The sequence below is a fragment of the Cricetulus griseus genome, chromosome 3, assembly GCF_003668045.3.
Source record: "Cricetulus griseus strain 17A/GY chromosome 3, alternate assembly CriGri-PICRH-1.0, whole genome shotgun sequence".
In the NCBI taxonomy this organism is placed as follows: domain Eukaryota; kingdom Metazoa; phylum Chordata; class Mammalia; order Rodentia; family Cricetidae; genus Cricetulus; species Cricetulus griseus.
This window is the reverse complement of record NC_048596.1, coordinates 15283166-15305331: the sequence shown is the minus strand read 5'-3', so window position 1 is coordinate 15305331 and position 22166 is coordinate 15283166. Positions and strand designations below refer to the sequence as shown.

Genomic DNA, 22166 nt, shown 5'->3' with positions numbered 1-22166 from the left:
TGATGACTTGCAGTAAGAGAATAAACCGTGGTACGAACATACCGTGGAATGCTATTCAGCAACTTAAAGCAACAAACCCTATGTGTAAAGATGTGGGCGGATTTCCAGGTGGGGAGACCAGGCTTAAGTGATAATTCCATCTAGATAACATTTGGAATTCACAGATTTTAGAAGTTGAGGACAGATTGCTGAGGGTTAGGGGTGGGGCAGGCAACAAGGATTGGAAATGTGGCTATCAAGCAGCAGTGTGGGTCTCACCGTGTAGGACTCAGTACATCATAGTACACATATGAATTCAAGTAAAATTGGGGAAAGCCAGTAGAAACCAGTAATTATTCCTAATTCTGTCCTTGTTGCCATGTTATGGTTAGTTCTACATCATATTGCTTTTGGGATAGACTAGGCAAAGTAATATAAGGAAGCTCTTTTTCTTTTCTTTTTTTTTTCTTCTTCTTTTTGATTTTCTTCAAGACAGGGTTTCTCTGTATAGCTTTAGAGCCTACCCTTTGTAGGCTTTAGAGCCTATCGCTTTGTAGACCAGGCTGATCTCAAATTCACAAAGATCCGCCTGCCTCCTGAGCACTGAGTACTGGGATTAAAGGCATGCGCCACCACCATCTGGCCATAAGGAAACTCTTTATGTGTTGTTGTAACTATATGTGAACATATAATTAATAAGAAAACCAATATTAAAAAAATGAAGCATGGTCAAGGGTGTAAGGCCCTGAGTTCAATTCCCAGTACTCCAAAAGAAAAGACAAGACCAGATCAGCAACAGTTAAATCTAAGCCAAACTCTCCTCACGACCTAAGTGTTTAATGGGGAAGATAAGTCAGGAAACTGTATCTGTGTCTGTCCCATCCCAGGTCCTGCTGTCCCTGCGCATCTTGTTACTGATGAAGCCCAGCGTGCTGTCCAGGGTCAGCCACCAGGTTGCCTACGGGCTCCATGAACTCCTCAAGACCAATGCAGCCAACATCCACTCGGGTGACGACTGGGCCACCCTCTTCACATTGCTGGAGTGTATTGGCTCAGGCGTGAAGCCTCCAGATGCTCTACAGGCCACAGCCAGGGCTGATGCTCCTGATGCTGGTATGCCCTTTCTCAGGAAGATGCTTACTGGCAGATAAGCAGTTTGGACCAGGAGCTGCTGTGGGAAACAAAACACAGGTTACACGGGTTATTATGTTCAGATTAAAAACACCTGGTTCCTGCCATCTGCTTCCAGAGATTCCCGTGTGCATTGGCTACCCACAAGCTAGACAGCATGCAGGCAAGCAGGCAGTGCAGAAGGCTCTCAAGCCAAGTTTCTACTGCCCTGAAGACCATTTTACAGAAACCTATGTGCTATGCCACCACCTTTCCCTAACCCTGCTATGAGCTACTGTCAGAAGCCTATATTAGCCTGCTGCCCTGTTTGGTCAACAGAGATATTGTTCAGGCCTCAGCCCTTTAGTGGCTAGACCAAACATAAGCTGGGCATGAGAGAAGATGCCAGGCCTAGCGTGTTTCTTCAGGATCTGTTATCCTGTTCCATGTCCCATCTCTGCTCTTACTCTGCCTTTTCCTTGCCTGGCTTAGGAGCGCAGTCAGACAGTGAGCTCCCATCCTACCATCAAAATGATGTCAGCCTAGACCGAGGGTACACTTCCGACTCAGAAGTCTACACTGACCATGGCAGGCCTGGCAAGATACACCGATCTGCCACAGATGCTGATATGGTCAACAGTGGTTGGTTAGTGGTGAGTGCACTACCATCCTGAGATGTAAGAAAGATTCTGGGTTCTCAGAGAGAACCTGAGGCCCCTTATAAGGAACAGGGGTTCCAGCTTGTGTCCCGTATATTTTCCAGGTGGGGAAGGATGACATTGATAACTCCAAAGCAGGAGCAGGGCTCAGCAGGCCCAGCCCTTCACCCCTGGTTAATCAATATAGCCTCACAGTGGGCCTGGACCTGGGACCACATGACACTAAGTCCCTGCTCAAGTGTGTGGAATCACTGTCCTTCATTGTTCGTGATGCTGCTCACATCACCCCTGACAACTTTGAACTCTGTGTCAAGACTCTCCGCATCTTTGTAGAGGCCAGTCTGAATGGTGGTAGGTCACCTGTTGAAGGGACAGTTGGGGAGTGGGTCAGGTGGAGAGGGGAGAAAGGCCTAAGGCTGTGGGAATGTGACATAAGTCTGGCTCTGCTCAGGGTGCAAATCCCAGGATAAACGTGGCAAGAGTCACAAATATGACAGCAAAGGGAACCGCTTCAAGAAAAAACCGAAGGAGGGCTCAGTGCTTCGGCGGCCCCGAACCTCCAGCCAGCATGGCACTCGGGGTGGACATAGTGATGAGGAAGAGGATGAAGGAGTGCCTGCCAGCTACCATACGGTGTCTTTACAGGTCAGTCAGGACGTAAGTACGGCACCTTACTACTTCTTCTGCACCTGAGACGCAGAGCTTGGGGACCAGGGGGTCAGAACTCAGAGGGAATATCCATTGTGTACATTGTGTACTGCCCATCCTCCCTCAACCACTCCCTGCCACAGGGTTTCTCTTGTAAGTCTTTGCTTACAGTGCATGCTACGTAGACAAGGCTGGCCTCAGAGTCACAGAGATTTACTTACCTCTGCTTCCTGTGTACTGGGGTCAAAGGTGTACACCATCACACCTGGCACTAAATTAAATTAATATTTTTGGGGCTGGGAATTTATCTCAGCCTAGCATGTGTAAGACACTTAGTTCAATTTATATATTTAAAAACTTCCCTTGTTTAAGACGTAATATATGCACATGATAGGAGGTTCAGAAGATATAAAAGTATAGACTGATAAGATTGAGCTTCCATTCATTCCTGTATCTAGCCGGAGTTCCCCTAGAGGCACTATATATCTCTAGCATTTTGTCTGTCTTCCCACAGTTGTTAAGTATCTGTTCAGGCTGACTTTTTCTGACTAGATAGAGAAACAATTGCCTTCAAAATAGCCTTAGAAAGATGATGAAAAGCTGGACATGGTGGCACACACCTTTAATCCCAGCACTCAGGAGGCAGAGGCAGGCGAGTTTGAGGCCAGTCTGGTCTATAAAGGGATTTCCAGGACATCCAGGGCTACACAGGGGGCAGGAGAGATGGCTCAGCAGAGGACAGATGACTCAACTTCAGGTCCTAGTACCCATATCAGGTGACTGTAACTGCCTGTAACTCCAGTTTCAAGGAATCTTAACACTCTCTGGCCTCTGCAGGCTCCTGTGCACACATGATGTACCTGAAGTCACATGGGCCCACATACGAATACTCATAAATTTCTAACGATAACTTAATTTGGAAGCTGGAGAGGTGTCTGCAGTTAAGGGCACCGACTGCTCCTTCAAAGAACCCAGGTTCAGTTCTCAGCACCCACATGGCAGCTCACAACGTCTGTAAATCCAGGTTGAGGAGAATTTGATGACTTCTGGCCTTTGTAGGCACTGCATATACATGGTACACAGACATACTATAGGCAGAATACCCATAAAATATAAAATAAAAATAATCAAATCTTTTTTAAAAACAGAACAAATACATTTGGGGAGCAGAAGCAGGCAGATCTCTTGAGTTCAGGGCCATGTTGGTCTACAGAGCAAGTTCCAGGACAGACAGGGCTACACAGAGAAACCCTGTGGTAGGGGTGGGGGTTTGATTTAAAAAAAAAAAAAAAAAAAACAAGTATGTGTTAAATCTAGCCAGACACTGTTGGCCATGGAAGCCTTTGAGCCTGAGGCTTACTTTCTCTTTTAAGTTTATCATAGTATGTAGACATTTGCACCACAGCATGAGTGTGAAGGTCAGAGGACAACTTTGTGAGCTGGTTTCTCTCTTTCTCCCTATGCACAGGTTCCAGGATTCAACTCAGGTTGCCAGGCTTGCATGGCTAGCACCTTTACCTACTAAGCCATCAAGTTTGCTTTGCTTTAAAATGAGATTAATACAGGCAATCGACATGACTCAAGAGATGGCTCCAGTGGATAAAGGTGCTCGCTGCCAAGCCTGGTGACGCCAAGCCTGGTGACGAGTCAATCCCAGAACCCACATGATGGGAGGAGAGAACCAATTCCTCCCAGTTGTCCTACACACACACACACACACACACACACACACACACACACACACACACTATTTTTATTATAATCAGATTAATAAAATCACTCTATCAGCAGATGTGAAATAGGATTGAAAGTATCTTTCTTGGAGCCAGAGAGATGGCTCAGCAGTTAAGAAGAGGATCTGGGTTTGGTTCCCCCACCCACATGGCAGCAATTATGCCTCCAGTCCCAGCGGATCAGTGCACATAGGACCCCCTCTTCCCTCCTCCATGGGCACAGACAAAACGTGTACAAACAAAACACCCATGAAAATAAATAAATTTTAAAAATTAAAATAGGAAGTGCCATTCTCACTGTACTCTCGTAGTAATAGACTCAGTGCACATGTCTTCTAAAGTCTCTACTGTGAGTCACTCTTGACTTCCTTACTCAGAGGAACACTGCCAGGACTAGAGCAGGGAGCCCAGGCTGAAGCAAAGGAATTTGTAAGAGGATCGGAGTACAGCATAGCTTGTGCTGAGGGTCCCTTGAAGACTCAGTCAGGGACACTTGGGGAGGGGGAAAAGGAACCAACAGAACAACCCTATTCACATCCTACCCTCTTGTCTCATCCCAGTTGCTGGACCTGATGCACACCCTGCACACTCGGGCAGCCTCTATCTACAGCTCATGGGCAGAGGAGCAGCGCCACCTGGAGTCAGGTGGCCGAAAGATTGAAGCTGACTCACGCACCCTCTGGGCCCACTGCTGGTGCCCTTTATTGCAAGGTAAGCCTGGGGAAGGACACAAGGTAGGACAGGTGACATCGCAGCTCATGGAGCAACAGGTCAGTACCTGGAAGAAACTGACCCTGCTCTCACTCTCAGGCATCGCCTGCTTGTGCTGTGATGCCCGGCGCCAAGTGCGGATGCAGGCCCTGACGTATCTGCAGCGAGCACTTCTGGTGCATGACCTACAAAAGCTAGATGCCCTGGAATGGGAGTCCTGCTTTAACAAGGTAGGACTTCTTACTGGTCTTAAGAGGAAGTTCAAATTGTAAGGCAGAAAGAGCCAGGTAACCTAAAGAGCTCCTGCTATCCACCGGCATCAGATCACTCAGCTGTTCTGTGCCCACCCACCCAGGCCCAGCTTCCTGGGGGCAGGGTTGTCCAATTGACCCGGCAAAGGTGACATTGATGTTTACCTACCAGGTGCTGTTTCCTCTACTGACCAAGCTGTTAGAAAATATCAGCCCTGCAGATGTGGGTGGGATGGAGGAGACCCGGATGAGGGCTTCCACGCTGCTCTCAAAGGTACTGCTCACCACCCTGCTTTTCCCACAGAGAAGCCAGGTCTTCTCTTAGGGCTCAAAGATGACATGTAAGTGCTCAGAGGCTGTCCAGGGACTTAGGGGATCTGGGTTTCAGAGAGACCTCTAACTGAATACTTAAAAGTTGGGGCCAGCATCCCTCAGCTTTGGAGAGGGCCACAGAAGGCACCTCCAATGCCCTTGGCTAAAGGAGGCTGGCCGGTGGGCTCTAGGTCTTCCTGCAGCACCTGTCCCCTCTGCTGTCGCTGTCCACCTTTGCTGCCCTGTGGCTCACCATCCTGGACTTCATGGACAAGTACATGCATGCAGGCTCCAGTGATTTGCTGGTATGTTCTATCTACTCTGACCACGTCCTCTCCTACGTGCTGAGAGAGACGACTTGCTGTTTGCCCTTCCTGGCTGCCTCACACTTACCACTCTGTTCATGCTTCCACTACTGCCTCAGTCAGAAGCAATCCCTGAGTCCCTGAAAAACATGCTCCTGGTGATGGACACGGCCGAGATCTTCCACAGTGCAGATGCGAGAGGAGGCAGCCCCTCTGCCCTCTGGGAGATCACCTGGGAGCGCATTGATTGCTTTTTGCCACACTTACGTGACGAGCTCTTCAAGCAGACTGTCATCCAGGGTAGGGTCTTACAAGGGATCCTTGAATTTTCTGTTCACTGGAGGGTGGACAGATTAATGGCTTCCCACTGGTCATGGTAGTACATGCCTGTAGTCAGTCCCCAGTACTTAGGAACTGAAGGCAGGAGAATCCAGAGTTAGACCATCTTTGGGTCATAGGAAGCTAGCCTTGGTTATCTGAGACTCTATCTTGGTGGGTGTTGTTGGGGGCGGGTGGGGGGCTAGCCAGAATCCTGCAGGAAAGAAAGCTCTGAAAGTTGACATCTGGATCCTCTACTCCAGACCCCATGCCCACGGAACCTCACAGCCAAAAGCCTCTGGCCTCCACCCACCTGACCCCTGCTGCTGGTGACCCCGGCCATCTACCTTCCCCAGAGATACCCTCAGAAGTGGGGGCCTGTGGTGAGTTCCTCAGAGATGGTCAGTTGGAGAAAACCTACGAAGATGCCCCAGTGCAGTTTAGGGTTACCACTGTGATGGGTCTAGGGTGAGAAGCCTGTTTGCCTGCTCGTCCTATGGGAAACAGCAGGACCAGCTACCCCATGATGAGGTGCCTGCTTAAGGGTTCTAGGCTGGGAGGAGAGGGCTGTGTCAATATACAAAGGCCTGCCAGGGATGCAGGTAGCATCCAAACCACAGCTGACCTGATTGAGGAGGACACTGAAGGAGTTAAAGGTAGAGACAAGGTAACTGTCCTGAAACGAGTTGTGGGTTTTTTTATATTGACAGATAAATGTATCTGTCAATATAAAAAACTAAAAATTTTTAGTTTTATAAAACTCAAGTTTTATTTTTTTATGTTTTAATGTAGTTTTATATGATATGAGTTTTAGAAGGAGATTTCTAACAATTTCACCTGAGAGAGGAGTTGGGAGGGACAGAGGTTTGAGAAGACCACTGGGAAGCTTGAGACTTGTCTCATGCCAACCAGAAAGTCTGACTGAACCACATCTGCTTCCTTGCAGACTCAGAGAAGCCTGAGGGTACCCGAGCCACCAGCAGCAGCTCTCCGGGATCACCAGTGGCCTCCAGCCCCAGTAGACTGAGTCCTTCCCCAGAGGGACCTCCCCCATTGGCCCAGCCCCCACTAATCCTGCAGCCCCTGACTTCCCCGCTGCAGGTGGGCGTGCCACCCATGGCTCTGCCCATTATCCTCAACCCTGCACTCATCGAGGCCACCTCTCCGGTGCCTCTCTTGTCCACTCCCCGTCCTACAGACCCTATTCCCACCTCTGAAGTCAACTAAGGCGGGTCACTCGGAGATGAGACCCTTACTTCACACCAGGCCTTCCAGGCCCAAAGCAAGCTGCTGTTGCTACTACTTGATGGGGGAATGAGAACTTACATAGCCCCTGCTGGGATCCACTTCAGGCTCAGACTCTTCCACTGCTGCCCATTCCTGAGCTTCCAAGCCGAGAGTGGACACAGGCATAACCTGTAGCCTCTGCCTTCAGCCTGGCGGCCCTGGGGAGGCATGGAGCCAACCCTGCTGTGCCAACCCTGCAGTGCCTGCCGCGTGCCCCCTGCCAGGTTAGGCCTTAAGAGCCCAGCCCAGCCACTCTGCACTTTGTTCCTCTCTCCATATAGTCCCATCAGCCCTGAGCCACCGCCTCCAATTCTCCCTTCATTAAATAGTTGGTCAGTTTGGAGTTGCTTGGCACCGTGGAGGGTGGGCAGGTAGGACTTGATGGGGGGTCTGCCCATAGGAGCATGTACATATGGAAAATAACACCAATGGACTTTTTATGATGTAATAAATGTTAGTACCGACACATTTCCTATTCTTCTGGTTTTCTTTTGTGTTTGTGTCAAGGCACTATGTTATTGGGATATCCAAGGCTTGCTTGGGCCTTGGATAAACAAGTAAAATGAATCTGAACTTACCACCAATGAAGCCTTATCCACCCGACACCCCCCCAGCTACCAGCCAGAGGCTCCACACTCACCACCACCAAGGAGGAGCTGTGTCAGGGGCTTAGGCAGTTTCATAACCTTCAGAAAGCCTGGCAGGACCATGGGGCAGGTAACTCCAAGCAGCTGTAGCCGCCATCCAGAACTCAGATGTGCCTTATGACCTGACAATTCAAGGAGGCCATGAGTCTGGACAGGTAGACGGCCGTCAGTGGCCATCATGTGTTTCCGGCCACAGGCTGTCAGGCTGACTCCAAACTGCAGTATGTCCTGTTCCCTGGCCGCAGCTTCCATCTACCACAGTCACCGCAATGTGATTGAAGGAGCTCCCTGCTTGCCCTGTGCATCATGGTAAGGCAGGCAGGCAGGACAAGGCACAGCTGGGGTCCTGGGGATGGCAGTGTGGCTCAGAGGCAGTGCTGACCTAGCTGCCTGGCTTCCACCTCCAGCACTGCCAAGCCAGAACAAAAGCTGCCTGGCTTCCACCTCCAGCACTGCCAAGCCAGAACAAAAGCAGCTCTGTGTTTCACTTTCCCAGGTGCTTCCTACACAATGATGCCTCCTTGTGGGCAGGGATGTGGGACCTGCCAGTGACCAGCTGGCCTTGTTCTTGTAGCACTGGGTACATCCCCCTCACACCACTGGCTGTCTAGACAGCTTTTCAGTACCTAGACTTTCCTTTGCACTTGCGAATTGCCAGAAGTTGGGGCCTCTATAAATATCTTTTCAGGTATAGGAAGGAGCAACTGGGAAACGAAAACCACCTGATATGAGTTAATATTCATAAAACATGAGCTAGTTTCTCTTCTTTTGTTCCCACCCAGGTCCGACCAGGCCAGGCCTAGCTTCCATGCAAATCAGAAGCCTTGCCCAACCCTGTGCCTGGGAAAATTAAGTGCAAAGTAGTCAGTGGGTGAGGTAGAAAAGCCAGTCTACAGTCAGCTGGACACCAGGGCCCTTGCCTCAGCCCGTCTCTTCTCCGGTCTGAGCCGAACAAGCTCTGCTCTGAAAGCACCATACATCTGGGAGAGGGGACACCCAAAGGCCTTCTGCTGTGTTTTCCTAGATCAATATACAGAAACATCTATTCACAGACAGATCAAAGAAATTATTCCACCCAGTATAGCCTGGTAAACGAGTTTATTGGGTGACTCAGGTATAGCAAGCTTTTCTTTTTGACCACCAACGAACTCCCAAATCATGACACAGGGACTTAATATTAGTGATGAATGTTTGGCCTTAGGCTCATTTCTTGCTATCTCTTACACTTAATTTAACCTGTTTCTCTTCATCTACATTTTTTCTGGGGTCTTTTTTCATTCTGTAGGACTACTCCATGTCTGGCTGTCTGGCAGCTGGCTGTCTGGCCCCAGGCATCTCCCTCTCTCTCATTCTCTCTTCCTTTTGAGCCTGAATTCTTCCTCCTATTTATTTTCTCTATCTGCCAACCCCGCCTACCCCTCTACTGCCTAGCCATTGGTTATTCAGCTTTTTATTAGACCAATCAGGTACCTTAGGAAGGCGAGGTAAAACAAATGTAACAATCTTTACATAAATAAATGCAGCATAAACAAATGTAACCCTTTACATGGGTAAAGTAATATTCCACAACACTGAGGCACCTGCATCACCTGAGAAGCCCACCCCAGCATGGGTGATGGTTCATGAAACTTCATCAGTGGGGTCCCAACCCCAGTCAACCTTCTACCCCATTCATAGACCATGAGCAGCTGGGGCAGGATGGTGCACAGGCAGATGGGAAGACTTTCTATCCCTCGCTCCCCTTCTGTGAGGGATGCTCAAGCCCTGGTGCTCCCCTTCTGTGAGGGATGCTCACAGACCTGAGTGTTCCCTATCAAGCTATTCTGACTTCAAGATAGCATTGGTCATCTCCAGCTTGGGAGACAGACCTGCACTATGCCATCCCATGAAGAAAGGGAAAGGACAACTGTATGTGTCTCAATTAGTCTCACCAAGGAGAGAAGACGCTGGAGGACTATGGGCTGACCCCTGCTGGGAAGCAAAGAAAACCATTTATGACGTTGGAGAGAGATCCGAGTCTGGGTCCCAGCACCCATGTTGAGCTGCTCCTAACTGCCTGTAACTCCAGCTCCCTCTTTTGGCCTTTTCATTCCCTTGCACGTACCCACAGACAGAGAAACACATAATTAAAAATAAATATTTTTCTTAAAAAGGGAAAGAAAAAGGGCAGTGATGGTGTGGACCTTTAATCCCAGCACTTGGGAGGCAGAAGCAGGTGGATCTCTGTGAGTTGGAGGCCACCCTGGTCTACAGAGCAAGTTCCAGGACAGCTAGGGCTACACAGAGAAACACTGTCTCAAAAATGCAAAAGAAGAAGGAAAAGGAAAACCACTCACCAGAATCCCCCTTCTATTACAAAGAACAGCTGAATCATGACATCTCTTCTTAGAAAGCAAAATGGCCATGAGAGGAGGCTTCAAGTCTGACCAACAGCGACCACACCTTGGTGATGTGGAAGTGATAGGATCCTTGGGGAAAACCACAGCCTGGTTGGGAAGAAAATGCTCATCTCCCTTTGAGCTCTATGGGAGTAAATTTAAAAAATAATCAGACACCCCTGAAGTCTCACCAGCATGGCTGCCTGACCTGAACAATACCAGCGGCCACACTAATATGGAAGGGGAAAGTTCAAAAAGCCTCAACCATACATATGCAAGTAACACTAAGATTGTACTTAGGACGTGTGTGTGTGTGTGTGTGTGTGTGTGTGTGTGTGTGTGTGTGTGTACAACAAAGAAAAAGAGACCATGAATTTGATAGGGAGCAAGAGAGTACATGGGAAGGATTGGATAGAGAAAAGGAAATAGGGAAAGATGGAATTATAATTTTAAAAAATAAAGATTTTTTTTTCTTTTTGAGTCAGAGTTTGTGTAGCCTTGGCTGTCCTGGAACTCACTTTGTAGACCAGGCTGGCTTCAAACTCACAGAGATCCACCTGCCTCTGCCTCCTGAGTGCTATGATTAAAGGCGTGTGCCATGGCCTCCCATCAAGAAAATATTTTTTTTAAATGGCCAGAGGAAAGCTGGTGACAGATCCATGAAACAAGACTCTCACCCTAAAAAGTGGCGTTGCTAGAGCAATGGGTGTACGTTGTAGATAGAATATTGTTTTTAAGGTGTGTTACTTTTGCTTATGCTCTGTAACTTTGGTTTAATGATGCAAAGATGTGTTTGATTAAATAAAATTCACCTGCAGTCAGGAGGCTGGGTCATCAACTCACTGACAGGAAGTTGTAGGGAGCAGCCAGGTGGAGAAGGGTTTATAAGGAGGGACAAGCACAAGCCCATGGACTTCTTGGGAGACTGGGGAGGTGAGTTAGGCAGCTGCTGGGATTCAGCCTGTCCAGGAGGCAGGATTCTTCTACCTCAACCTTTGCATCTTGAGTTCTTTAGCAGGACAGAGATTTAAATAAGCTTTCTTAGTAGATTTGAAAGAGTCTGTGCCAGAGGGAATTCTGGAAATTCTGTTCCCTCAGGCTTTGGCTCTTGCGGCCTAGCTACTGCTGGTAGCAGTGGTGGAGTGGCAGGTGCTGAATAGGAAAACCTAGCTAAAAGGCAGCTGCAATTAAAAACGGAAAAAAAAAAAACCATCCTCTGGCAAATCACTGAGCTCCACCCACCCACTGACACTGTGCTCGGCTTCACCTTCCCAATGCCGACTGACTTCTAATTCCGAATCACCCCCCTGCCCTTCAACAATTTCCCTTGAGTGACCGACTCAGGCTTTCTAAGTTACCAACATTAAGGCAGAAGTTCCTTTTTCAAAACATATGTTTATTTTAATTTTATGTGTATAAGCTCCATTTTTGGGGCCCTGGCCTCCCCCCTTTGTTTTTGGTTGGTATACCAAACACTCTTTTAGAACCTATGGCACTTTTGTCCCACTACCTATCCTATTCAAACAAAATGCATCCAAATTCCCTGCCCCTTTTGGAAACAGAGTCCTGGGAATTGAACTTAGAGCCTTGTTCATGCTAGGAAAATGCTCTACTTCTAATCTATAGTCCCACCCCCAAAGTTCTTTATTCCATCTACACTGGCTTACTTTCCTCAGATATGACATACACACTCATGTGGGACCTTTGCAGTGTTCAACCCTCCACACAAATGGTCTCTCTCTAGATGACACATGACACACTCCCTAGTTTATTTGGGGTTTGTTTGAGAAAAAGATCTTTCCATAAAGTCCTAGCTTGTCTCGAACTTAAGAGATCCACATGCCTCCTGGGTGCTGGGATTAAAGACATATGCCAGCATGTCCAACCCTCCAGTCACTGTGTAAACGTTACCTCTTCAAAGTGGCCTTCCCTGACTGCTATCTGAAATACCTAGTCACTCGTGCTCAATTTCCTGCCTCCTTAACATTCCTTAGTGGAACTTAGAAATGACATGTGTCAACTTGATTTCCATCTGCAAGCAAGGACATTGTTTTTCCAGAGTTGTCCTCATTGTTTATTGGCAAATGGATGGGTCAGATTTCTGATACGCCTCCTCTGGAGACATGGGGATGTCCTTTGTATGTCATGACTATGTGTGTTGTTTTAATTGGTTAATGAATAAAGTTGTTTTGGCAAATGGACAGACAGAATTTAGTTAGATGGAAATTTTGAACAAAGAGGCAAGGAGAAGGAAGACAGAGTGATGAGAGACCATGTAGTCACCAGGGAAACAAGATCCCAGGGCATCACCTCGGTAAGCCAAGGCCATCTGGTGATACACAGTTTAATAGAAATGGGTTAATAATTAAGAGAGAGCTAGGCAATAAGAAGCCTGAGCCATCAGCCAAACAATTGTAACTGATATTAAGCCTAGGAGTGGATATTTCATAGCAGCTGCAGGGACCCAATGGGCAGAGAGAAAACAGTTCGAGAGACTGCTTGATGGCTAAGAATACTCAATGTTCTTGTAGATGCCCCTGCATTAAAAGTAAGTAGAACTCCAATCAGGCATTGGTGGAGCACGCCTTTAATCCCAGCACTCGAGAGGCAGAGGCAGGCAGGATTTCTGAGTTTAAGACCAGCCTAGTCTTCAGGGTGAGTCCCAGGACAGTCAACGCTACAGAGAGAAACCCTGTCTTGGGGTGGGTGGTGGGGAAGCAATCTATTCTCTCTCCTTCCTAGATATGCCTTAGTTTCCATCAACAGTGTAAGTGGATACAATTGGCTTCCGTAGTCTGAAACAGATAGTTTCATCTCTTCGGATTAGTGAAGCCCAACCTGTATTCTATGCAAATACCCTAAGAATTAAAAAAAAAAAAAAACAACCAAAAAACAAAAGACTGAAATGCTTCCTGTTTCAAGCATTTACTCTAAGGGTGGGGCAGATAAGAATTAATACAGCTCCCTTCCTGGTACAAGTCTATGACCATGTCCTAGAGATCGGGGCAAGTCGTGGAAGAAACCTGGAAGATTTGTGCTCCAAGCGTTGAGATGCACTGTGCACACAGCTCCTACAGGGAAAGTTGACAACCAGAGGTGCGGATGTGGAGTCCACGCTATAAATCCTCACTCATGTTGACCTTGTCACTGGATGTGCTCAAGGAGAGGTCACTGAGTGTGAGAGGACAGGACATTCATTTTCAGGGTGACTTTTTCCTTGTATTTTTTTTTTTTTCTTTCTGTGACAGGGTTTCTCTGTAACAGTCCTGGCTGTCCTGAAACTTGCTTTGTAGACCAGGCTGGCCTCGAACTCACAGAGATCCGCCTGCCTCTGCCTCCCAAGTGCTGAGATTAAATGTGTACAACACCACTGCCCAGCTCAGGGTGGCTTTTAAAATAGTTTTTTAAAGATAAATTTATTTTATGTATATGAGTGCTCTATCTGCATGTACACCTTTATGCCGGAAGATGGCATCAGATCCCTCTAGAGACGGTTGTGAGCCACCATGTTGTTGCTGGGACTCGTACTCAGGACCTCTGAAAGACCAGCCATTGCTCTTAAACGCTGAGCCCCAAAATAGATTTTTTTGTGTTTGTAATTCTGGAGGGTTTTGGGAGTGGGTGGGAACTGAGGAATGTGCGCGTGAACTCAGCACTCTCAGAGGCCGGGGGAGAGACAGTGGGATCTGCTGCTGTTACAGTTTCACACACTTGTGAGCTGTCCGAAGTGGAAACTGGGAACAGAACTTCGTCCCCCTGGAAAAGCAGCAGTGAGCGCTTACCCGCTGAGCTGCCTCCCCAGCCTCCTACCAGCTTTGATGATGGACCTCATACATGCAAAGCACACCACCGAGCAATAGCCATTTTCTACACTGGAGGAGGTTTGAATATCATACTTTGGACACCTTTGCGTGCACGTGTGCTGAGACAGGGTGGCGATCCTCCTGTCTCGGTCTCAAGAAAGCCGGGACTGCAGGTCTGCGTGTATCAGCACATCAGTTCTACTGGTCCAGACACCTGTGGTGGATGAACAAGGCCTGAGACTCCCAGTCAAACGCCTCCGTTTCTTTTTCTCCCAGCGCACTGCTCCTCCAGCAGGTCATCCCGAAAGCCTGGACCCCCGTGAACCCGCCACTTAGAGAATAAAATTTAAAACCACGAGTCTCTGTCTCCAGAAGCCTTCAAACCGAGACAGTGGGTGACCCCAGCGTTTCCTCGCAGATCCAGAAAGGCCACTAGATGGCGATGTGGAGCCGACCGCAAGATGAGCCTCCTTCCTCTTCCCCTAACTTCCCAGCACCGAGGTCCCTGTCCCGGAGGGACCCGAGCGTCGGGACTGGCCCGCTTGCCACGGGTTTCCCCGGTTTCAGAGGCAGCCAAGTGCTGGGCGCGGCCAGAGTGAGGGCCCCGTGCGCTCCCTAGCCATGCGGGCCAAGCCCGGGACGGCGCGGAGACCCGAGCCCCGGGCCCCGAGACGCCGCCTCGGCCGTCCCGCCTCGGCCGTCCGCAGCAGAGCGGCCCGGGGGGGACTGACACCCGGTCACCGGTCACCGGCCCGGGCGAGCCTTCCCCGTAAGGGGCGCGCCTGCGTCGCTCGGGGTTGGCTGCGAGAGTCCGGGAGTTAAACTTCCAGCCAATAAGGACCGGGCATGGGGGTGACGCACGGGGACGTCACGGGAATTCCCCCCTCGGGGGGCCGAAAGGGGCTTTCCCGGCGGGAGCCCGGGCTGGAGCCGAGCCGCGGCCGCGCAGGGCAGGGCAGGGCTCGCGGAGAAGAAGCAGCCGGACCCGGGGCCGCCGCCGCCGCCGCCGCGGTGAGTGGCCGGGGCCAGGAGCGGGACGGAGGGAGGAGGGATTCAGGTGGCCGCAGGGGCCGGACACCACCTCGGGAGCGCCCGCCCGCCCAGGAGCGGGACGCCGGCACACAGCGGCTCTCCGCCTGCGCTCGCACAGCCGGCCGGTGCCAGCCGTGCGCTCCCCGCGCCCCGGCGCCGCCACCCGGGCGTGCACCGACGTCCGCCTCGGAGCGCTCCGGGACTCACCTGCGCGGACGAGCGCTCCGCGGCACGTGCGCGCTGCCCCACTCGCTCGCCACGCACACACTCGGGGCTGACACGCTCTCCCGGGCGTGCGCACGCACTGCCACGGCGGTGCGGTCCGGGGTCTCCGCGGCCGCCGCCCGGGCCGGGTGCAGCGCGAGGGTCCGGGAGGCGGGGTCGGGCAGCAGCCGCCGCGGAGGGAAACTCCTCTCCCGCCCTGCGGCTCGGTGCGCTCTCCGTCCGGGCAGAACCCGGGCCCCACGGAAGAGCCCCCGCCTACGGGCCTCCGACGGCAGGAATGTCCCCGCAAAAGCCCCCGGGTGAATCAGCCGTGTCCTCCGCGCCGGCCGAAAACCCCGGGGTTGCTCCGGGCCGCCGAGCGGGGGCGAGGCGGGCTAGGCCCCGACTGAGCCCCGGGGGCTGCAGCCGCCGCGGGGGAGCCAGGGACCGCCCCGCCCCGGCCTCCTCCCGCCCGCCCCTCCCGCCGTGGGGGCGGGGCCAGGCCCCGGCGTCATTTCCAGGCCCGCCCCCTCCGGCTCCGGCTCCGCCTCCCCCTGGTATTTTCGGGACTTTCCTAAGCTGCGCTAACTTTCTGCCCCTTCCCCGCTCCGGCCCCGCTCCGGATCTCGACCTCCACCGGATCTTACCCGCCACGCCCGGACGGGCGGCCGGAGGCGATCAGACCCTCCCCCAGGCCTGGGCCCCCTCTCCTGCCCACCCCACCCCGACCTCTCCCCTCCCCCCATCCCGCGTCTCTCTTCGTTTTAGGCGGGCGTCCGAAACTCTGGGAAGCCGAACAAGGGCCCGAAGCCGCCAGACACGGTCGGGCCTAGCCCAGAGACATGGACAGATGCTACGACCCAGTGAGTCACACTGCCTGCCCTGAAGCCGGCTTGTGCCCCTGTGTCTACCGAAGGCCCCTCCCCTGCTTCTGCTTGTCTTCAGATTGCCTCAGTCTGCCCGTCTGTCCTATCTGCAAACTTTGCCCAGAAAGGAGCCTCTTCCTGGCTTGAGGAGGAGTCCAGTGACTGCTGAGGCTTTGGCACCGGGAGGAGGCGGGCTCAGACTCAGCTGCCACCTTCTCTGTCTGAAACCCAGGGTCTGGATGGCATCCCCGACTATGATGACTTTGAATTCAGCCCCTCCATTGTGGAGCCCAAGGATCCAGCCCCAGAGACAGGTCAGTGAGTCCTTAGCCTCGGGTGTCCCGGAGCCTGGAGGAGTGTGAGCGTGGACCCTCTGCCTGAGGGATGGGCTTGGAGATCCTGGCTGAGCAAGGCCTCTCTGTTTGCAGCTGATGGCCCCTATCTGGTGATTGTGGAGCAGCCCAAGCAGGTGAGTGACCACAGAGGTGTCCCATAGCTTCAGCTCTGGGGACAAGTGGGGGAACTGTAACTGACAGGGGAAGCCACTTTGATTGGATGGTTTGTTGCTGTTGTGGGGAGGAGTTCAGGAGACACACTGTTGGTCATTATGGTCAGCGGGGGTGGGGGGACTGTCTCTCCTGACCACAATGTCTCTGTCATGGAACCCTCAGCGGGGCTTCAGATTTCGATACGGCTGTGAGGGCCCCTCCCATGGAGGCCTACCAGGTGCCTCCAGTGAGAAGGGCCGGAAGACCTACCCTACTGTCAAGGTGAGCTTGGATGCTGCTGGAGGGCTGGCTGGGGGATAGTGTCCAGTGTGCCACTACTGACCGTCCTTTGCCATTCTCAGATCTGTAACTATGAGGGACCAGCCAAGATTGAGGTGGACCTGGTAACACACAGTGACCCACCTCGTGCGCATGCCCACAGTCTGGTGGGCAAGCAGTGCTCAGAGCTGGGGGTCTGCGCTGTGTCTGTAGGACCCAAGGACATGACTGCTCAGTAGGTGCCCCCTGGCCCTGGCCCCCAGAGGGATGTTCATTGCCTGCCAGTCTTGGGTCCCAGCCCCCCCCCCCCCCCCCCGTGAGACTAGCACACAATGGGGAGAGATTTTTACTTTGGCCCAGAACCCCGGGACTCAAGAATAAAGCACAGTTTCCTTAGAGGACAAAGCCAGGCTGAGCCTGGTGGTAAGAAGGCTGTCTCAGGAGGAAAGAGCTCCATGGACAAAGCCCTCTGAGTCCTGCTCCTCCTCCTCCCCAGGTTTAATAATCTGGGTGTCCTGCACGTAACCAAGAAGAACATGATGGAGATTATGATTCAGAAACTTCAAAGGCAGCGGCTTCGTTCCAGTCCGCAGGGCCTTACAGGTATGGCCACTAAGGGTTGTCAGATGCTTTGAGGGCCAGGGTAGTGTGGCCCAGAGTTCACCCCAGCCTGTCTGTCCACCCAGAGGCTGAGCGGAGGGAGCTGGAGCAGGAGGCCAAGGAGCTGAAGAAAGTAATGGACCTGAGCATCGTTCGGCTGCGCTTCTCCGCTTTCCTCCGAGCTAGCGATGGCTCCTTCTCCTTGCCTCTGAAGCCAGTTATCTCCCAGCCCATCCATGACAGCAGTGAGTATCCTGGGGTACCAAGTGTGAGCACCCAGAGGAGCGTTTGGGATGCCTTCAGTCCGTGGGGTTTGAGCCGGCCCTGCCGCGTGTGAGATGAGTGGGCTTATTAGCTAGTCTGAGTGTTGCTTGTCTTTTCCTCAAGTGTGAGATATGACCACAAAGCCAACGTGGCCCTAACCTATCTCCCATCCTAGAGTCTCCAGGGGCCTCAAACCTGAAGATTTCCCGAATGGACAAAACAGCAGGTTCTGTGCGTGGTGGTGATGAAGTTTATTTGCTTTGTGATAAGGTGCAGAAAGGTGAGGCAGGAGGCCTGAGAATTAAAAACACTGGTTGTTGGGGGGGCGGGGCGGGGCGAGGGACGGGGCAACTTCAGAATGAATGCACTGGACCTGCAGATTCTCCCTATGGCTAAGCTTCACTTTTCTCGGTAGATGACATTGAGGTTCGGTTCTATGAGGATGACGAGAATGGGTGGCAAGCCTTTGGGGACTTCTCTCCTACAGACGTTCATAAACAGGTACTGAGGGGCCAGGGCTTGACCTGGAGGCAGACCCAGGCAGAGATCTCACTGACACCAAAGGTCTGTCTCCCACCCTCCACCCCAGTATGCCATTGTGTTCCGGACACCGCCGTATCACAAGATGAAGATAGAGAGACCTGTGACGGTGTTCCTGCAGCTGAAACGCAAGCGTGGGGGGGACGTCTCCGACTCCAAACAGTTCACCTATTACCCTCTGGTGGAAGGTGGGGCCGGGCTTCAGGTTCCCAGGGGCTGGAGGGAGCATGGTGGCCTCGTTGGCGCCCTGGAGGTGGCTGCAGGTTGCCGGGCTTGAAGACTACCGGTGTATTGGATTTTAACTCCCAGTTTCTTGTTCCCGCTAGACAAGGAGGAAGTGCAGCGGAAGCGGAGGAAGGCCTTGCCCACCTTCTCCCAACCCTTCGGGGGCGGATCCCACATGGGTGGGGGTTCTGGGGGCTCTGCTGGGGGTTATGGAGGCGCTGGAGGAGGTGAGCGGGCCCAGTGGCCGGGAGAGGGGTGGCGGAGGTGAGGGGAAGTTAGAAGAGAAGTCTGGGAGAGTCCTGGCTGGCACCTCACAGCCTTGCCCATGCCCACAGGTGGCAGCCTCGGCTTTTTCCCCTCCTTGACCTACAGCCCCTACCAGTCCGGCGCGGCCCCAATGGGCTGCTACCAGGGTGGCGGGGGCGGAGCGCAGATGGCCGGCTCAGGGCGGGGCGTGGATGCCGGGGAGGTGGCCAAAGATCCGAAAGATCCGAGCGCGGCCCCCGAGGTCCCCCAGGGCGAGCCGCCGGCCCTAGACGCGCTGCAGCGAGGTAGGTCTGAGGAACGCTGGCAGGCGGGCGCGCGCCGGGCTGGGGACCTGGCCCGCACCCACGCGCCCTGTCGCCTCCAGCTCGCGAGTACAACGCGCGCCTGTTCGGTCTGGCGCAGCGCAGCGCCCGAGCGTTGCTGGACTACGGCGTCACCGCCGACGCGCGCGCTCTGCTGGCGGGACAGCGCCACCTGCTGACGGCCCAGGATGAGAACGGAGACACGTAAGCGGCCCGAGGGCCAGCAGCCTAGGGACATCCAGGGGGTCACCTGGTACCACCAGGTCTAAAGGTTGGGGCAGTAGAGAAAACGGCAAAGAGCCGAACCCTAGAGTCAGACAGATCTGGTCCTCGTTATTTTCTAGTTGTGTTCAAGAAATTTGCTCTCCCCAACCTTCAATTTTGTTAGCTGTGAAAGGGGCACAGTAGCAAGGTGTGACAAAGGATAAAGATGGTAACATCCAGGGTCACCAGTGAAGGTGACCATGAAGGTTTTGAGGGCAGATGATGCTTTGGGTGGCTTTGGTTTCCCAGTCAAGGTCTCCCTCTCCAACCCCCAGGCCACTGCACCTGGCCATTATCCATGGGCAGACTGGAGTCATTGAGCAGATAGCCCATGTCATCTGTCATGCCCAGTACCTTGGGGTCATCAACCTCACTAACCACCTGCACCAGGTATGGGAAGCCTCTGGGAAGGGGCGAGGGGTAGTGGTTGAAGACAGGGAATCCTAAGCTGTGGTGGGCTTGGCTCGCTCTGCCTTCCTCCCTCCCCAGACACCTCTGCACCTAGCAGTAATCACTGGGCAGACAAGGGTGGTGAGCTTCCTGCTGCAGGTGGGTGCAGACCCCACACTGCTGGATCGACATGGAGACTCGGCTGTGCACCTGGCTCTGCGGGCAGGTGCTGAAGCCCTAGGCCTGTTGCAGGTGCTGTTGCATAGTGGGGCCCATGCTGTGCCCCAAATATTGCACATGCCTGATTTTGCAGGTAAGTTTCCCACCTCCTCCAGTCCTGAGACAAGAAGGGTATATGATTAGTAGACTTCAGTAGGGTTACCTGGTCATGGTTTGTTCAGAGGCCACCTTGGGGGTCACAGCCACAGGTTGAGTGTGCTGTATCTCTAGGACTATATCCAGTACACCTGGCAGTGCATGCCCGGAGCCCCGAGTGCCTCGATCTGCTAGTTGACAGAGGAGCTGAAGTGGAGGCAGCAGAGAGGCAAGGGGGCCGAACACCCCTGCATCTAGCCACAGAGATGGAGGAGCTGGGTTTGGTCACCCATCTGATTACCAAGGTGGGAATGAAGACTGTGGAAGGCATGGGGAGGATTGTGGGAAGAACAGGAATGATGAAGAGGTGTACGGAAAGGTTTGGCTACTTGGGCCATGCTGGTCACTATTATTTGCTGCCCCACAGCTCCATGCTAACGTGAACGCCCGGACATTTGCTGGAAACACACCCCTCCACCTGGCAGCTGGACTTGGATCCCCAACCCTCACTCGCCTCCTCCTAAAGGCTGGTGAGTTCACCCTTATGTATGAAGAGGGCAGGAAAGAGAAAGGGGACCTCTCTGTCATTGCTCAGTCCTCAGTGTGGGAACCTCCACTGTCTCCTCTGATGCCTGGCTCCCTCCTGCAGGTGCTGACATCCATGCAGAGAACGGGGAGCCTCTGTGCCCTCTGCCCTCACCCCCCACCTCTGGGAGCGACTCTGACTCTGAAGGGCCTGAGAGGGATACCCAAAGAAACTTCCGGGGGCATACACCTCTCGACCTCACGTGCAGCACCAAGGTGAGGCCATCCTAGCAATAGAAATACTGAGGTGGCCACTGGACACCTTCTGGGCTTGGGAATGTGGACCAGATCATAGACTTGGGGAGAGCTGGCTTAAGGTCTGGGATGATAGGCAACACTGTCCCCCCAGGTGAAGACTCTGCTGCTAAATGCTGCTAAGAGCACCATGGAGCCACCCCTGACCCCACCCAGCCCTGCAGGTGAGATTAGCAGGCGCCTCCTCCCAGAGGTGATTGATCTCCTTTAGGACTTTATCAAAGGCTCCCTTTCTCTACCCTGCTCTGCCATCTGTGTCTCATAGATACCTGCCTTGTCTGTCATGTTACCAGGTATGTATCCCTGCCCATTTCTGGAGCTACCTCACAGATGATCTGTATTTGTTTCCTCAGGGCCAGGGTTGTCACTCGGGGATGCAGCCCTGCAGAACCTGGAGCAGCTGCTAGATGGGCCAGAAGCCCAGGGCAGCTGGGCAGAACTGGCAGAGCGACTGGGGCTGAGAAGTCTGGTGGACACATACAGGAAGACCCCCTCACCCAGTGGCAGCCTCCTGCGTAGTTACAAGGTGGGTGCCCTGTACCCCACCCAGCTTCCAGAGGCCTTATCCATCTCAGAGTCTCCTCCCCCAGGACTTTCTACCCCACACCCTAGATATCACTTGGGCCTCCTCTCTCCTTTCTCATCAGCTGGCTGGTGGGGACTTGGGGGATCTGCTGAAGGCCTTGAAGGACATGGGTATACACGAGGGAGTGAAGCTGCTGGAAGGTCCCGAGACCCGAGACAAGCTGCCCAGCACAGGTACAGGACCGGCCTGAAGGTGCATCTGGGCTGATGGTGGGAGGCCCAAGGCTTGACTCCCTCTTGTTCTCCCAGCAGAGGCAAAAGAAGACAGTGCCTACGGGAGCCAGTCGGTGGAGCAGGAGGCAGAGAAGCTGTGTCCACCCCCCGAGCCACCAGGAGGGCTCTGCCACGGGCACCCCCAGCCTCAGGTGCACTGATGGTGCCAACGTCTTCCACCTGGACCCCTCTGTACAGCACCCCTGCTTCATCTGTATCTTATTTAACACCTCAAGCCACACCTCAGTGGGCCAAATAAAGGATTCCTTTGGGAAGGGGAAGGCCCATTCCCAACTTATGGTACGGCAACGCCAATGTGATGCCCATCCCTGTCCCTGAGCAAGAGGAGAG

General features: G+C 52.8%; 2 protein-coding genes and 1 long non-coding RNA gene across 4 annotated transcripts in view; 2 read left to right on the top strand and 1 right to left on the bottom strand.

Moving 5' to 3' along the window:
- Gbf1 (golgi brefeldin A resistant guanine nucleotide exchange factor 1) overlaps nt 1-7253 on the top strand; it is a 118278-nt gene extending 111025 nt beyond the window's left edge. Inside the window, 11 exon segments of the mRNA NM_001246686.1 lie at nt 867-1092; nt 1582-1742; nt 1853-2099; nt 2200-2405; nt 4690-4840; nt 4940-5070; nt 5264-5365; nt 5595-5708; nt 5828-6008; nt 6290-6409; nt 6973-7253. Of these exon segments, the coding sequence (NP_001233615.1) occupies nt 867-1092; nt 1582-1742; nt 1853-2099; nt 2200-2405; nt 4690-4840; nt 4940-5070; nt 5264-5365; nt 5595-5708; nt 5828-6008; nt 6290-6409; nt 6973-7253 (1920 nt within the window).
- LOC118238523 lies at nt 774-13670 on the bottom strand. The gene is made up of 2 exons (XR_004768969.1): nt 10297-13670; nt 774-1150 (listed from the first exon to the last, which is right to left on the bottom strand). It is a non-coding gene; the product is annotated as an uncharacterized LOC118238523 (long non-coding RNA).
- Nucleotides 13671-15001: 1331 nt separating this feature from the next.
- On the top strand, nt 15002-22130 carry Nfkb2 (nuclear factor kappa B subunit 2). Of its 2 annotated transcripts, none has more exons than XM_027407136.2 (23): nt 15002-15152; nt 16146-16240; nt 16476-16557; nt 16672-16712; nt 16915-17013; nt 17094-17245; nt 17507-17613; nt 17697-17855; nt 18050-18154; nt 18290-18375; nt 18464-18602; nt 18741-18866; nt 18975-19190; nt 19271-19412; nt 19748-19862; nt 19962-20175; nt 20313-20482; nt 20605-20707; nt 20827-20978; nt 21112-21181; nt 21371-21543; nt 21665-21776; nt 21855-22130. In XM_027407136.2, the coding sequence occupies exons 2-23, from the start codon at nt 16220-16222 to the stop codon at nt 21974-21976; spliced, it is 2706 nt and encodes a 901-aa protein (XP_027262937.1). In that variant the 5' UTR covers nt 15002-15152; nt 16146-16219; the 3' UTR covers nt 21977-22130. The 2 variants fall into 2 exon arrangements, with proteins under 2 accessions (XP_027262937.1, XP_027262936.1); XM_027407135.2 differs by having other exon boundaries at nt 21852-22130.
- Nucleotides 22131-22166: the final 36 nt, after the last annotated feature.

What these genes read in the sequence shown, in the direction of transcription:
- Nfkb2 (XM_027407135.2), top strand. Translation starts at nt 16,220, where the DNA reads ATGGACAGATGCTACGACCCA. An exon ending in CTACAGACGTTCATAAACAG is followed by an intron (nt 18,376 to 18,463) that starts GTACTGAGGGGC and finishes CCTCCACCCCAG; the next exon opens with TATGCCATTGTGTTCCGGAC. An exon ending in CTATTACCCTCTGGTGGAAG is followed by an intron (nt 18,603 to 18,740) that starts GTGGGGCCGGGC and finishes TGTTCCCGCTAG; the next exon opens with ACAAGGAGGAAGTGCAGCGG.